General features: G+C 33.1%; 1 protein-coding gene across 2 annotated transcripts; it reads left to right on the forward strand.

Moving 5' to 3' along the window:
• The first annotated feature begins 820 nt into the window (after window positions 1-820).
• Window positions 821-15,293, forward strand: LOC132735566 (nuclear receptor subfamily 1 group D member 2-like). Of its 2 annotated transcripts, none has more exons than XM_060722519.1 (6): window positions 821-896; window positions 4,068-4,755; window positions 5,988-6,141; window positions 6,591-6,725; window positions 7,520-7,669; window positions 10,423-10,531. In XM_060722519.1, the coding sequence occupies exons 2-5, from the start codon at window positions 4,090-4,092 to the stop codon at window positions 7,624-7,626; spliced, it is 1,062 nt and encodes a 353-aa protein (XP_060578502.1). In that variant the 5' UTR covers window positions 821-896; window positions 4,068-4,089; the 3' UTR covers window positions 7,627-7,669; window positions 10,423-10,531. The 2 variants fall into 2 exon arrangements, with proteins under 2 accessions (XP_060578502.1, XP_060578503.1); XM_060722520.1 differs by lacking the exons at window positions 821-896; window positions 4,068-4,755; window positions 5,988-6,141 and adding exons at window positions 11,458-11,683; window positions 12,926-13,162; window positions 14,950-15,293 and having other exon boundaries at window positions 10,423-10,530.
• Window positions 15,294-15,987: the final 694 nt, after the last annotated feature.

A 15,987-nucleotide genomic window follows, 5' to 3' on the forward strand; every position in this document is an offset into this window, starting at 1 on the left:
AACCTACAATGTCAAACATGTTCTCTGTATAATAATATGTCGAACATGTACTCTGTTACATACCTACATTATCAACATATGCTCTGTTACATTCCTACAATGTCGAAGTTGTGTTTTGTTATCTATAGGTCCGCTGTCATGAATGTGAAACAACAATACAGGGTTATCAGAACCCGCCTATGTACCACCTGCTAAAATGAAACTGATCTTATATTTCTTTTTTCAGATATTTTTTTTCTCAGAAATTACTAATAAGATATGTCAAATGTTCGAACAGGGATATCGTCCCGATGGTACCCGCCCATTGGCAAGCCTTGTTAACGCCCACGGGCGGATTCCCGAGGAACTGATATTCCGATCCAAACCGCAAACATAATTTTATGTCAGATATTTTACTTGCATATTCTGCTATGTTCCATCATATTTTAAATTACCTTAATAAAACAATTTTCCATGGACACGCCAGTCTGATATGCAAGAATATATCAAATCGTAAATGTTTTGTTGAATAAATATGTTTAAACCTATATATAAGGATCTAGCTCGAGGATAATTATTACGGCGGTAACAAATATGTAATTAGCGATGCAAACAACAACAACAACAACAGTAAACAACATAAATATCTTTACAAAATAATGAAAGTAATCGGTCCTGTGTTAATAAATTACTCCAAATGAATTTTGTACGTATTGAAAAGAATTTTAATGCTCAAAGTGTTGAATAAGAAAGGTTTTCTCTAACTTTTGCAATATATAGAATAGAAATATCAATTTGAAAGACCCTCCTGAACACCACCAGATACGCTATTGCAAATCATGTGACTCATCACGTGATACTGGTCACGTGATACCTGCACAGAGACGGTGCGAGGCGGAAGGTTAAAAGAAAGGACGGTAGACATTTTTTTCTGTTTATCTTTATTTCTTAATACTACGAATTTTTCACTTTAAGTTTAAGGTAATATTTTATTGTTCAGTAACTTTATTTGAGTGTACAATACATGTGGCTATCATACTTATGCTTTAATTCTGCTTTAATCGTTTTATTTTCATGTTAAATATTGGCTGATAAGTTTAATAGCGGTCATAATCTGGGACAATCTGTACGGATTATCACTGTTGTGAAATATGTACGTCCAATAACTTATTTTATCTTTTCACCATACAGAACTCTGCACTACGTAAAATAATTTTGCCGTGCGTTTTGAAACGTATCTGAGTGACACGTACTATCAATTACTATATCTTTTGGAGGAAATAAAGATATTATGAATATCTATTTTAGAATTCATTGATTTAAGAGAAGTCACAAAGTCTTATGTTATATTCAATTAATAGACTGATTTTGTAGTATATACCAGGGGCGTAGCCAGCTTTTTTCAACTTGTAGGCACATAAAAGGGGGTCTGGGGCCTAGCCCCCCGGAAGCCAAAAACAAGTTCAGATTAAAAAGAGCAAAATGCACGTTCCAAAGTATGTTCAAGGAAAATTATCAAAACAATAATTTTAAACTATGAATTTGATTAGATGCATACTTTATTGAGAATGGTAAATCATGCGCACCCACTTGATTCGACTATACGGCTTGAACTCACTACCAACTCCACTGTCGCCTGTTTTATTGTATTTTTGGGACTTTTAAAAATGTTAATTTCTTGACCAACTTGTAGACCCGTGCCTACATGGCCTAATAGTAACTACGCCACTGTATATCAGTATTTTTACTGCTTGACAAACTAAATAAGAGCTATTTTTACATATTCGCACCTGAAATTTTAAGTGCCGTTTTAAGCTCAATTTTGTTGGGTTTTTTCCGAAGAAAAAGGATAAAGTATTGTTAATACTTATTATTGAATAATTTAGATGTGACCTTGACCTTTAATTGATCTTAAACGTTAAGGTCAAATTAATGAAATTCTCTTGTGCCTATGTTTTTTTTTATATATAAATGGGTTAACTTCATACATGTATTTAGACACAACACCTTTTAGGTCAGGACCTTTATGTATATCAAACTCAAATTGACCTTGACTCATGTATGACCTTGACCTTGAAGGTGATTATGGCCATGATTTGTTGTACATAACTTGGTAATTAATCTATATATTATCTTCAGACTTGAACAAACAACATTTTGGACAGGACCTTCTATTAGGTTGGACTAACCTTGATATTGAGCTTAGATAAGTTAGATAACCATGGCCGAATTTTGCTTGTATTTCTTAACTTTGTCATTTTTTATGGGAATGATTCAAACTTGGACAAAACAACAAGTGTGACTAGACAGGCCTGTTTAAAATAGAAAGGAACACCTTATTTTTTTTCTTAGTTTTTTTTTAAAGATTTTTTTGTTTAAACCGTTTACTTGTTTGCTTTTAGAAAAAGTAAAAAAAATCGAGCGTTACCCCCGCCCGGCGGTGGCTCTTTTTAATGTGTAAATTATTTTCTTTGACTTTTTTCAGAAGGTTAAAACTATGGTAACGTAAGTTTTAAAAGTGATTGCCGTAGTATAATTTTGAATATTTCACGTTGTGATAATAAAGTTATTTTATATAAACCATTATATGACAAAAATTCTGCTACAAAAAAAAAACATTTTAAGAACACGACTGAATGGTACTTGTAGAGTTGAAAAAAGTTTGTCTGACCAATTTGTGTGCACTATCTGATTCTGAGAGACGATTATTCAATTTATTGTAAAGTTTTTACTTTGATTTATTCATATTTATAGATCACCTAAGCACAACATGCTCATGGTGAGCTATTGTGATCCCCAACCGTCAGTCATCCGTCGTCTTGCGTCGTGTGTCATCAAAAATTACTTAAAACAACATATTCTCTGACTGCACAGTAACAAAACCAGATCCTTGGGTAGTCCTCCTTCAGTCGTTCAAATGGTTACGGTCTGTTTCATATTTAGGTCATGTGGCCCAGAAAGTGAGTCTTAAAAATGCAAATTAAAAAAAATCTCTTATACTAAGAGCTTTGATATTTGGTATATACTGTCATCTGTAGGTCCTCTATCAAAGTTGTTGAAATTTTGCCTCTAGTGTCAAAATTCTGAATAGGAGAAAGCTATGCGACATTAAACATTGTTTGGTGGACCTGTATTAAGATTGTTTGAATTAAAGCTTTGGGTTCAAACTATATTGCCCTGCCCAAGTGGACATGGTGACTTACCTTCTTGCCTTTTGATGTACAGCCATGAAATTTGGAACATGAGCAGACTTTGAGATATTAGATTGAATTTTAATATCAGCTGACCTAGATTTTGATGATGTGACCTACTTTATTGTACATCAAAATTATGGATAATAAGTTTTCCTACTCTTCATTGGAGGTTATTTCAATTTTTGGACCACGCCGGGGATCAGTACCAACAGTTTACCTGCACTATTATTTATCGAAGCACACCGGGGTTTAGTTTTTCTGTTTCCTGTCTCATTATGATTCCCATTCAAGTTAATTTTCGGAACCCCTTGCCGACTACCATCAATACAAATACAAAGTTTCACGAAAGTACTTTTCCCGAAATGGCAATCTTAGTGCGCTCACGATCGTTTGATGATTTTTTTCAAGAAGTACTAGAATATTGACTGCTTCAAGTATACTGTACATTTTTTGATAGATTAAAGACGAAATAATTTCCTTTATACGCAAATTATTCATTAAATACTGCAGTATAGAATAAATAGAAATAGACGCCGAGCCAATATCTACCTTAGGTAGGTTCAGGTTTCACGATATTCTTTTCCCGAAATGGAATTATTAATCCCGAAATTTGATTAATTTTTAAGTGAATATATGATCTCTGACGGTAGGCCGTATTCGAAAGTAATAAATAATGTGAATAAGATCTAGTGTTGAGTAAATTTTGCTGCCGAAAGTGTGCAGTCCTATATGTGTGTAGTAATGTGTAGTAAAGAATAAATTTTATAAGGTCGTAATAGTGAAATGACTGTATGATAAATCTTACCTAAGAGCTCGCTTTTTGGCTTCGCCTTATTCATGTTATACCATTCCCTTACATGTTTAATTCATTTTCTTCTCTGTTTTTTTTTCTAGAAAACTGAGCTGAATTGTAAAAATGGACGAGGAGTGGTCCAGTGTTGTAGAGCAAGCGCTTCAATATGCATCTCCACTTCCGGTTCTCGAAGTCACATCAGCTGACACTTCCGGTACAGAAACTTCACATGCATGCATTTCCGCTGTGACCATGCCACATTTTAATTCATTCAGAAATGTACAACAAAACTCTAGCATGTTAGAAACGCATAATAACTTAAATGACAGCGGCGATTTGCAACACAATTCCGCGACTTCGTTACACCCACACAGTATAGGCAGTGACGTCATCAGTAAAGACAATAATAGTAACAGATGTACCCAAACATTCCTTGATCTTGTATCAGTTACAGAAGGAAAAGATCATTATGATGACGTCATAACAAGCAATAACTTACCCACCGACCAGACTGGCACTATTTCCCACCACACGGGCAGCACCATTTCCACATCGACTATTAACGAAGAGGCCCCTAGCAGCACTAACACTGGCACCGTGCCAATTACTTCAAGCATGTGCGAACCGTCCATAGAGAGCGAAAGGAATACGGAACCAAAAGTCAAAAAGACCAGAAAAAGAGTAAGGAACCCAGATCCACCACCCGAGCCCATCCTGCCCCCTTGCAGTGTTTGTGATGAAAAGTCTTCCGGGTATCACTATGGGGCTAACACCTGCGAAGCTTGCAAGGTAAATTAATGTTTGACAAACATGGAAACCATTGTTTATTTTCCCATGACAATATATAAATGATTCATATTTTGTTACTGCGTGATAATATGTCACATGATTCGTAAATTGGTATTCCGTGACAATATGTTACATGATTCGTAAATCGTTATTCCGTGACAATATGTTACATGATTCGTAAATCGTTATTCCATGATAATATGTTACATGATTCGTAAATCGCTATTCCTTGACAATATGTTACATGATTCGTAAATCGTTATTCCATGCTAATATGTTACATGATTCGTAAATCGATATTCCTTGACAATATGTTACATGATTCGTAAATCGTTATTCCGTGACAATATGTTACATGATTCGTAAATCGTTATTCCTTGACAATATGTTACATGATTCGTAAATCGTTATTCCGTGACAATATGTTACATGATTCGTAAATCGTTATTCCGTGACAATATGTTACATGATTCGTAAATCGTTATTCCGTGACAATATGTAACATGATTCGTAAATCGTTATTCCGTGACAATATGTTACATGATTCGTACATTGTTATTCCGTGACAATATGTTACATGATTCGTACATTGTTATTCCGTGACAATATGTTACATGTTGTTATTCCGTGACAAATTGTTACATGATTCGTAAAACGTTATTCCGTGACAATATGTTACATGATTCGTAAATCGTTATTCCGTGACAATATGTTACATGATTCGTAAATCGTTATTCCGTGACAATATGTTACATGATTCGTATATCGTTATTCCGTGACAATATGTTACATGATTCGTATATCGTTATTCTGTGACAATATGTTACATGATTCGTAAATCGTTATTCCGTGACAATATGTTACATGATTCGTAAATCGTTATTCCGTGACAATATGTTACATGATTCGTAAATCGTTATTCCGTGACAATATGTTACATGATTCGTAAATCGTTATTCCATGACAATATGTTACATGATTCGTAAATCGTTATTTCATGACAATATGTTACATGATTCGTAAATCGTTATTCCGTGACAATATGTTACATGATTCGTACATTGTTATTCCGTGACAATATGCTAATTGATTTGTACATTGTTATTAATTGATTGAGTATCTATGTTAAGCTATGACATGACAGTAATGTTATGTTATAACGTGACAATATGACAATGAATTGATTATGTGTAATACCTTAAAATGTTATTCAAGTCTTCATGTCATGACAGGGATTTTTCAGAAGAACGCTTAAGAAGAATGAAGTAAATTACAAATGTAAATGTAAACCGGATGAGAAGGAACAATGGAAACGAGGCACCGTGAAAAATGGCTGCGCATCATGTAGATATAAAAGATGCGTAAGTGTAGGAATGTCTAAAGACGGTAAAGTTTATTCAGACTTGTTCGTTTTTATGTCCCAAACACTCGTTGGGATATGCCCTTGTCCGTCCGCCCGTCTCGATGTTCGTCCGCAGACTGAAGTTTATGTTGCATGTTACAAAAAATATAATTGCTGTAACAATGATATAGTCTAAGAATATTTGTCAGCAATTATACTTATGCACTAGGCATACGCCCGTGTTATCCGGGCACATTTCTAAGGATTAGATATGCAAGACAAGGAGTCATTAATTGTTGTTAGTGTATTTAAACTTTTAGTATACAATTTGTTTATATTTCTCAAATTGCGTTTTGATACAAAAATATGTAAGAATTTTATTATTGGTGATTATCGGTGAATAAATGACACGTCATTGTGTCAAATATTTAGAGTGAGGCTTATGAATGTATATCATTATATCTCAGCAAAAATATCTTAAAAAACATTTCAGCTATTAAAATAGGAAGATATACATTGCAACACAAGACGGAAAACATCAACCAAGTGAAGTCTGTAGAACCAGTAGATAAAATGATAGATGCTGCTATGATTTCTGAAAGTAGTCCGTCATCATCATCCGGGATAGGTAAATTTTTATACACATAATGTGCATGTATATGAATGTTAAAGTATAATATGAAAACCACCACCACAGATACATACGCGGCAAATAAGTGTGTCCTACTTTATCTATAGAAAGTACAATTTGAAGACTACTTTTCGATTGCCCATCACGGTTGTAGATGCAAATCCCGTTAGGGATGTCTTAAATATTTCACGTCTGGAATCTAGCACGCGGAGGGCAGTTGGATAGCACGCGGAGGGTCGGTGGTCGATCGTTCTACCGAGGTTTGAGAGAGTGCATTGATAAATCGTCAGTATTCCATCACAGATCAATTTGGTATTTCACAAGCGCCGTATAACCTTTACACAGAAAGATTCCTAGTGGTTAGGGTGCATTACTCTTCACTTAGGGATCGTGGGTTTGTGCCCTACTGGGGTCATGGTCATGTTTTCTTATATGGCGCCAGTACTGGTTAACTTTAGGTAATGAACCCTGAATATTTTATCACAATCTAGCCGGTTATATATATGTTTTAACAAACTATGTCTGCGTTACGTATAACCAATCCCCAAACTTAACAGTTTAAATATGTTTCTGTCCTATGAAATGAACATTAACGTTATCTATTCCTACATTTAAAATATTATTTATTCTGTTTCTTAATATAAAGAGAGTTTAAAGTTGAAGAGAAAATGAATGTCGAATAAGGTAATTATGACTTACAGTAATTCAAAAATTGTTGTCAAAACTAAACGACGGAATAAAGTCTTGGTGTTATATAACTAAACAGATGAAATGAATTTTCATGATTATAGATATAAGTTCCCCTGGTGACGTCACAAGCTCGATTGATGATGTTCGAATCGACGCCGTCACCAAATTATCTATCCACCCAAGACGATGTGGCTCCATCACCTTCTAAAAAAGACAAAATAGTGTGTAGACAGGAAATTGTTACATTAAAGGTAAGTTAATATAATTTTATTCTATGTTTTGATAGGTAAAATAAATCCCGCTTGCCACACATTTATTACAAATCGTGGGTGACGTGAATTGGGCCATGAACATTTTTTGTCTCGCCTTGAAAAAGACGACATATAGGAGTTACTTTTGTCGGCGTCGGCGGCGTCCCCTAATGCCTAAGCCTTGTTCGGAGTATAACTGAGTCACTATAAGATTGACTCCAAACTTGGCATGCATGCATGCTTCTTTCAATGACCCGAAGTGCAGTGCATAAGAATGGTTATTCTGCGCTTCTTAATTTTTGAGTTATTGCCCTTTGTTAATTTTCATACTTTATTTTTGTCCAGGCCATATCTCCTTAAGTATAAAAGCTATGGACTTGAAACTTTATAGGATGATAGATCTCATTGAGAAGAGGAGCAACGAACAAGAACCGGTACTCATTACTTCATGATTTTTGTGTTATTACCTTTTTGGTTACTATTATACTTTGTTTCTGTCCGGGCCAACTCTTCTACACAATAAAAGCTATTCAAGAGATTCAGTCAGTTCAAATGCCACTAAAGTTCAAGGTACATGTACATTGTAAGAGTGGTGCTTATAAATAACATAATTATATTTAAGGTAGAACGCGACACTTTGCGAACTTTCGAGTAGAATATTATTTAGAAGAATATACCTAAGTGACAGCTACGAGGGATGTCCGGAAAGTTCATATACATCTTCATTTTTTATTGTATAACAATACATACGCTGTTTAAATTTTGTCAGCATAAATATGCATATCTAGCGAACACATTTATCAAAAATTATTGAACTGTGACTTACGTTTGTATTTTAACAGTATTTACATACAACATATATACATCGTCATGGAGCACTTGGACAGAGTCAACGGCGTCAAATTAACTTCATGTCTACCAAGAATTCAATTTATTCCGATTTAAATCATGTAAATAGTCATGGTACCTGTCTGGCGTATACTTAATACATGTAATGTTCCTTTGCTATTACTTCATGAATTTCATATTTAAAATTATTATTTAAAATCAAAGATGTCACTGGTTCCCATACAGTGTGTGAGATGTCTGCCTTTTCAAAAATTGTAACGCAATCTACGATATTTCGGCCATGCTACTTTTGGTCGTCTGGAGCGTTTCTTATACGACATCCTGTCATCACCGCTTCTTAATCTTGTTTGACATTTAAACACAAGTTGCCTTTAACATTTTATGGTTGATTTTGTTTTTAAAAGTAAAGATTAAAATCTCAGTTGGCGCCATATTAGCGTTGCTATGAAGTTAAATATCATTACGTTGCTCCGTCCGTGAATTTGACGTCATTTTTGCAACACAAAATTTACGCACCTTCATTGCCTATAATCGTCTTTTACAAGCTGTTTGTTTACGTATGACGTCATAATTTACACTAAATATCATATGATGCCACAAAATTAAAAGGAGAGTTTGCGTTAAAATTACAACTTTTAGCAACTTATTATTCGAGTAGCTATCGTTATGAAATCAAAGTGCTCCGTGATTCGTTGATCATGTTGCCATAGTTAGTGATCGGTGCTTTACAGATATTTATTTCATCATGTCTTTTAATTTAGAAATATGTAGCAAATAAATACTTTAGCAAAATATTCAATCATCATATTGATATCACTGTTTATAATAATTTAATAGCCTTGTCTACGAACTTTCCGGACAGCCCTCGTATATTCTGTTCACAAGGCGACACATCCGACTCGCGGAGTTCTAGTTTTTACGAGGCGAACGTACGAAAGTACGAAAATCGTCATGGGGTCAAAGTTGGCTTGCTGCCAAAATCGTCATTGTCAGCTTTGGTAGGTGCCTGAAAAAAAAATACTGCGAATACTATGGCTCCTGCAGGTTGACGTTTTTTTCTACTCATAATCAGAATCAGAGTCATCCACAAGAACTCTTTTCTTGTGGCTTTTTGAACATAAATCTGTGATATCCATATCCGTATTATAGTAAATTATTATATACCGGAAGTATTTTTCGCAAAGTATAAAACAGGAAAGTCTCTACATGACCTTTACAGTATCAGTTTGACATTACATATGCAATTTGGGTTGTTTTGATTTTTTCAGTAACTTAAATGGGGAAAATGTATGTTTTTCAATCTGTAACAGCTTTTTATATTTATTTCATGACTAAATTATGAGTTTTCTTTTCTGTAAGGCCTTCAACATATAACATCTCGGAATGCGTGGCTTAATTAAAATGAAAATTTTCGCTCCTTAGTTCTCTTTTTACTGTTTTATTTATATGTAAAACTGTTCTGCTGTCGACCTGAAAAACAAGCAATCTTCTCTTTTTAACATAATTGTCGTAAAACTAATCAGATATTGTTCTTCAAACCCCAGGATAACACTAAAATTCGTATACGAATGAAGACTATAATTCACTCGTATGTGCACTACGTCATAGTGCTAGATTTTTTTTTAAATAATCAATAATTGTAAACGTTATATTTAGTTTGCCGGATACAATTTTTATGAAAAACCCCGTTATATAATGCTACCACCTTTATGTATTGGTGACCTTAACGCGGAGTCTCACAGTACTGGTGCTGACATGTACGCTTTTATCTGGACACCAAATATCTCTATCTATTTATAATGGACATATATATCTATATTACAGATGCAATTGAACAGCGTTTTTGTAATGTTACATAAGTGTAATATTTATTCTGATAGTCATTTTGTTTTAACTATTAACAGGAAGTTGAGACGATGGTGGCAGTCATTACACAAGCTCAGACTAAAATGGACTTTGACGACTACAGATTACCTATAGAAGTTATCAAACAGAAACAAACAGAATACTTGGTATCACATTTTAATTTCATGTTATATACATAGTATTAATTATTTATAAGTCTAAACTACAGGAAACAGGTTTATTTTCTTTTTAAGATTATGTCTATGAATATTTATAAATAAAAACAAAGTTTTTGTTAACAGTTTAGAAGATTTTCTGTTCGTATATATAGATCAATACAGCAAACTGCATGTACTTTATTTTTACTTGATTAAACTACTTTAAAGAAGTTTCGAAACAGAAACAGAGTGTGATTTTTTATGTATAGATATAGGAACGTGACTTGCTCTTATTATAAAAGAAATAATTTAAAGGTTTCCGACAAAATATTTGGCAACTACGGAAGTAACATGAAACCCACTTTGCTGCTGCCACACGCATATTATTTCATTCAATTAAATTTCGTTTATCAAACATAATGATGATTCGTGTTTAATAAAATGTATCATTTTTTGCAATAGCCAATGGTTGTTTACTTTTATTTTTTAACAAAAGAAAACTTATCATTAAATCTTACAAAAGTTACCTGAATTTTTAAATATGTTCACATCATGCACAATGGTTATATGGCAGTGTTTTATCTCTCCTTTAATTGGGAAGAGACCTTAGACACTTATCGCTATAATTGCTAATTTGGGAAGTAAAAAAGCTGGGGTTGGTTCAGTTTTTGGGAGAAAACTGCATGATTTTAAAGAAAATTTCTATATATATATATATAGGGAAAATGCCTTTTACAGGCCTCTGTTATATAAAGGGGACAATCACTACATGTATATGTATGCTCGTGATTTTTTATATGTGTGTACGTGATTTCTTTTATATGTATGCACGTGATTTTTTTATGTATGCACGTGGTGTTTCGACATGATATGCAAGTGCATTGAATATACTTGATTTCCTAGTGTGTTAACTAATAAGTTATTCTTCTACAACAGGAAAAATACAACATAAAGAAGGAATTGTTTGGTGACATGGGGCTTTCTAAAGAAGAATTTTCAGAATTCTATAAAATCACAGGAATAGATCTAGATGGAAGGCTGCAACATGTGGACGGGGCTTTTAATTTCTTTGAACGTAAGATTTCACAAGTGGTTGCATTTGCAAAGTCTATACCAGGATTTAAACAGCTATCTCTCAACGACCAGGCCAATTTAATTAAAGGTATCTATTTACAAAATGTATTTAAATGAGGCTATATACTTAATGCTGTTTCTACTAATGGTTACAAAAAATAAATTGAAGTGATATGTTTTTTACATTTCAGTTCAATTCAATATTAAATATATATTCGGCAAAAACATTATTATAAATGTTCGTCGCCAATATAACATATATACAATGGTGGTACAAGTACAAAGAGAAAAGCATGTAGTCCATATTAATTAGCTCTATCAAATTATGTCGACAATAACAAAACAATAAGATACCATAGTTGATTAAACCATATAGGAACTTAGATTATATAACATAATTCACCCCTGGAATTTTTCGTGCCAAAGGTTAGCTTTGTACATATTTAGCAAGTTTATTAATAGCCTTACTCTGTTGACAATTTAAAAAAGATTTCAATTTAAGCAAACTAAAACAAGAAAGTCAAATCTTTAACACAAAAATCAGATTTTTAAAGTTCTAGTGGCTTTCTTGTTTAACCAATTAAGCCAAACTTTCAGAATTTAGAGTCGTCCGTCTCCGAGTGTTTAATGTCGTTGACTTCCAATCACTAGGTCATCATTGCTGTTGGCTCGAATACCGATAGGAACTTTGGAATCTTTAATGTGAGGAGGCTATCCGGCTGGCTAACGGAACGTCGATGCAAGTTTGTGCCTGAAATAATGCATGGAAAGGCACCTAAGTTCTTCCTGCACCAGTAAAGCAGGAAAGTCGCCTATGACCTAATTTGTCTTTATACTGTATTGGTGGTACTAAACCTCTTTCCCCACCCACATCCCAAGAAAATATACTTCCATACTTCCACTATTAACAGCTGGTCAAAAGTAATTGTTTTAGGGATACTAATTTTCAAGATGGCGATCAGTATGGCTGCCATATTGTTTGTTTGTTTTCCTATTTTTAAGGGTAACTTTATTTTATATGGATATACAAGTCAAACAAGAATATAACTTGGTCATATGTAAGCCTTAACATTATCGACAGAATACTAATGCCAAAATGCACACAAAAATGCACATGGAGTATAAAAAATAACCTTTCTGGCCCTTTTTGTGCCAGCATCTTCAGTAAATGCAGCAAAGAAGAAATTAAAACACACATATTATAAGATATTTTACTGATTTGATTCGGTCGTGTGCATGCTATTTCTAGAACCATCCATTTCACCTGAACTCAGAATTTTGAAAAGGACAATACTTTGACCAAATTTCTTTTTTGTGAACATAAATTTAGCGTCAAGAACAGAGAGCACCTTGCTAGGAGGGTTCAGAGCTTTATTGCGGAACTTTGATATGGAGCGACGGGTGTTGACCACGCCCTGGGGTAAGGAAATTCACATGGACGAGCTGGAGCGGATTGTACCTATCCATTTCATTCTGTCTAAGTTCAAGTATGCCAGGTCAGTTATTGATCTAAAACTTACTATTCAAGAGGAGTCAATCATCCGGGCAATTGTTACCATGTTTTCAGGTTTGTAGAGCATATTAAATATTTACCTTCTAATAGTAAGTCAGTATGGTTACTTTGTGGTAAGATATCTGGTACAACGCTCGGCGTTATTTAATCTCGATTTATGATTTTTATCCCTCAATCAACGTTATCTATATATCTTCATCAACGTTATCTATATATCTTCATCGACGTTATCTATATCTTCATCAACGTTATCTATATCTTCATTATCTATATCTTCATCAACGTTATCTATATCTTCATCAACGTTATTTATATCTTCATTAACGTTATCTATATCTTCATCAACGTTATCTATATCTTCATCAACGTTATCTATATCTTAATCAACGTTATCTATATCTTCATCAACGTTATCTATATCTTCATCAACGTTATCTATATCTTCATCAACGTTATCTATTTCTTCATCAACGTTATCTATATCTTCATCAACGTTATCTATATCTTCATCAACGTTATCTATATCTTTCATCAACGTTATCTATATCTTCATCAACGTTATCTATATCTTCATCAACGTTATCTATATCTTCATCAACGTTATCTATATCTTCATCAACGTTATCTATATCTTCATCAACGTTATCTATATCTTCATCAACGTTATCTATATCTTCATCAACGTTATCTATATCTTTATCAACGTTATCTATATCTTTCATCAACGTTAACTATATCTTCATCAACGTTATCTATATCTTCATCAACGTTATTATATCTTCATCTTCATCAACGTTATCTATATCTTCATCAACGTTATCTATATCTTCATCAACGTTATCTATATCTTTATCAACGTTATCTATATCTTCATCAACGTTATCTATATCTTCATCAACGTTATCTATATCTTCATCAACGTTATCTATATCTTCATCAACGTTATCTATATCTTTATCAACGTTATCTATATCTTTATCAACGTTATCTATATCTTCATCAACGTTATCTATATCTTCATCAACGTTATCTATATCTTCATCAACGTTATCTATATCTTCATCAACGTTATCTATATCTTTATCAACGTTATCTATATCTTCATCAACGTTATCTATATCTTCATCAACGTTATCTATATCTTTATCAACGTTATCTATATCTTCATCAACGTTATCTATATCTTCATCAACGTTATCTATATCTTCATCAACGTTATCTATATCTTTATCAACGTTATCTATATCTTCATCAACGTTATCTTTATCAACGTTATCTATATCTTTATCAACGTTATCTATATCTTCATCAAACGTTATCTATATCTTCATCAACGTTATCTATATCTTCATCAACGTTATCTATATCTTCATCAACGTTATCTATATCTTTATCAACGTTATCTATATCTTCATCAACGTTATCTATATCTTTATCAACGTTATCTATATCTTCATCAACGTTATCTATATCTTTATCAACGTTATCTATATCTTCATCAACGTTATCTATATCTTCATCAACGTTATCTATATCTTTATCAACGTTATCTATATCTTCATCAACGTTATCTATATCTTCATCAACGTTATCTATATCTTCATCAACGTTATCTATATCTTCATCAACGTTATCTATATCTTCATTATCTATATCTTCATCAACGTTATCTATATCTTCATCAACGTTATTTATATCTTCATTAACGTTACTTATTCCTCCAGCAACACTATTTATTTCTTCATAAACGTATTTATCCCTCCATCAACGTTATTTTGGAGAGGCAGTAAGAATAATTACATATTTTGGACTTTATAGATCGATTATTTATCTATTTATAGATCGATGCAAGCTGGAAGAGCCTCACAAGGTCGATCAGATTCAAGAGAAGCTTGTCGCGTGCTTACAGCACCTGCTCAACATCCGGCCAGGTGGCGCTGGTTCCCTGTTTTATAAAATATTCAATCTTATCACAAATCTTAGAAACTTTAACGAAAACGAGACAGAATTTACAAAATCTTTGTTACAGGAATGGCCCATGTTGTCGACAAATAAATATCAACTGCTCAAAGAATTCCTGTCATGATATTTGAACATTCGACTATTTGACAAATGTATTTATAATATTATGCATTTTTATTTACACCTTTTGAAAAGAGATAATAAAATCATTTTAATGACTTGATTTATTTTTTTTTATTTTAAATTTTCAACAGTTAACCCTTAACCTCTGGATATTAATGAACTTGTCCAACTTCCATTTTTGGAACTGTCCATTATCAATTTTATAGATAGCAAGATAAAAAAATTAATGTTGGTCAGCCAACAGTATAGAGCCTAGTCAGACTACCTATACGTGCTGACTGGCATAGGTCTGTACTGGTGGTAATGTCACTTTTGATTCCAGCAGGGTAAATGACTGGAAATATATGATTTTTCGTGGGTGATTTACATGGTTTGACATTTTTATGTCATTTCATTTTGCACTTGTCAGAATTTGGATAAAACAAAATAATACTACATAAATATTTTAAATAGATAACTCTATTGTACAACTTATTTTATAAAAGAACATGGCATAATTATACACAAATTGTTATCATTTCATCTCAAGCAAAATTTATGAACCCGAATTGACATAATTATTACTTTAGCAAAATTATCATGCATATACATTAGCCAAAAGTTAAACCAGTGTTAACCGGGGACTACCCCCTAGAAATATCATATCATCACTTTATATGTATAGAAAACAAAGTTGCCTTGTTTTGTTTAGAAATAAAGAGAAGATAAATACAAGTAAGTAATTACACATTTCTAATTGAATGTAGATAAGAAAAGACAGGTGCCTTTAATCTTCCAAGCCTTTTAATAGGCAA

This window comes from Ruditapes philippinarum, unplaced genomic scaffold, assembly GCF_026571515.1.
Source record: "Ruditapes philippinarum isolate M1 unplaced genomic scaffold, ASM2657151v2 ctg6184_1_1_1_1, whole genome shotgun sequence".
In the NCBI taxonomy this organism is placed as follows: Eukaryota; Metazoa; Mollusca; class Bivalvia; order Venerida; family Veneridae; genus Ruditapes; species Ruditapes philippinarum.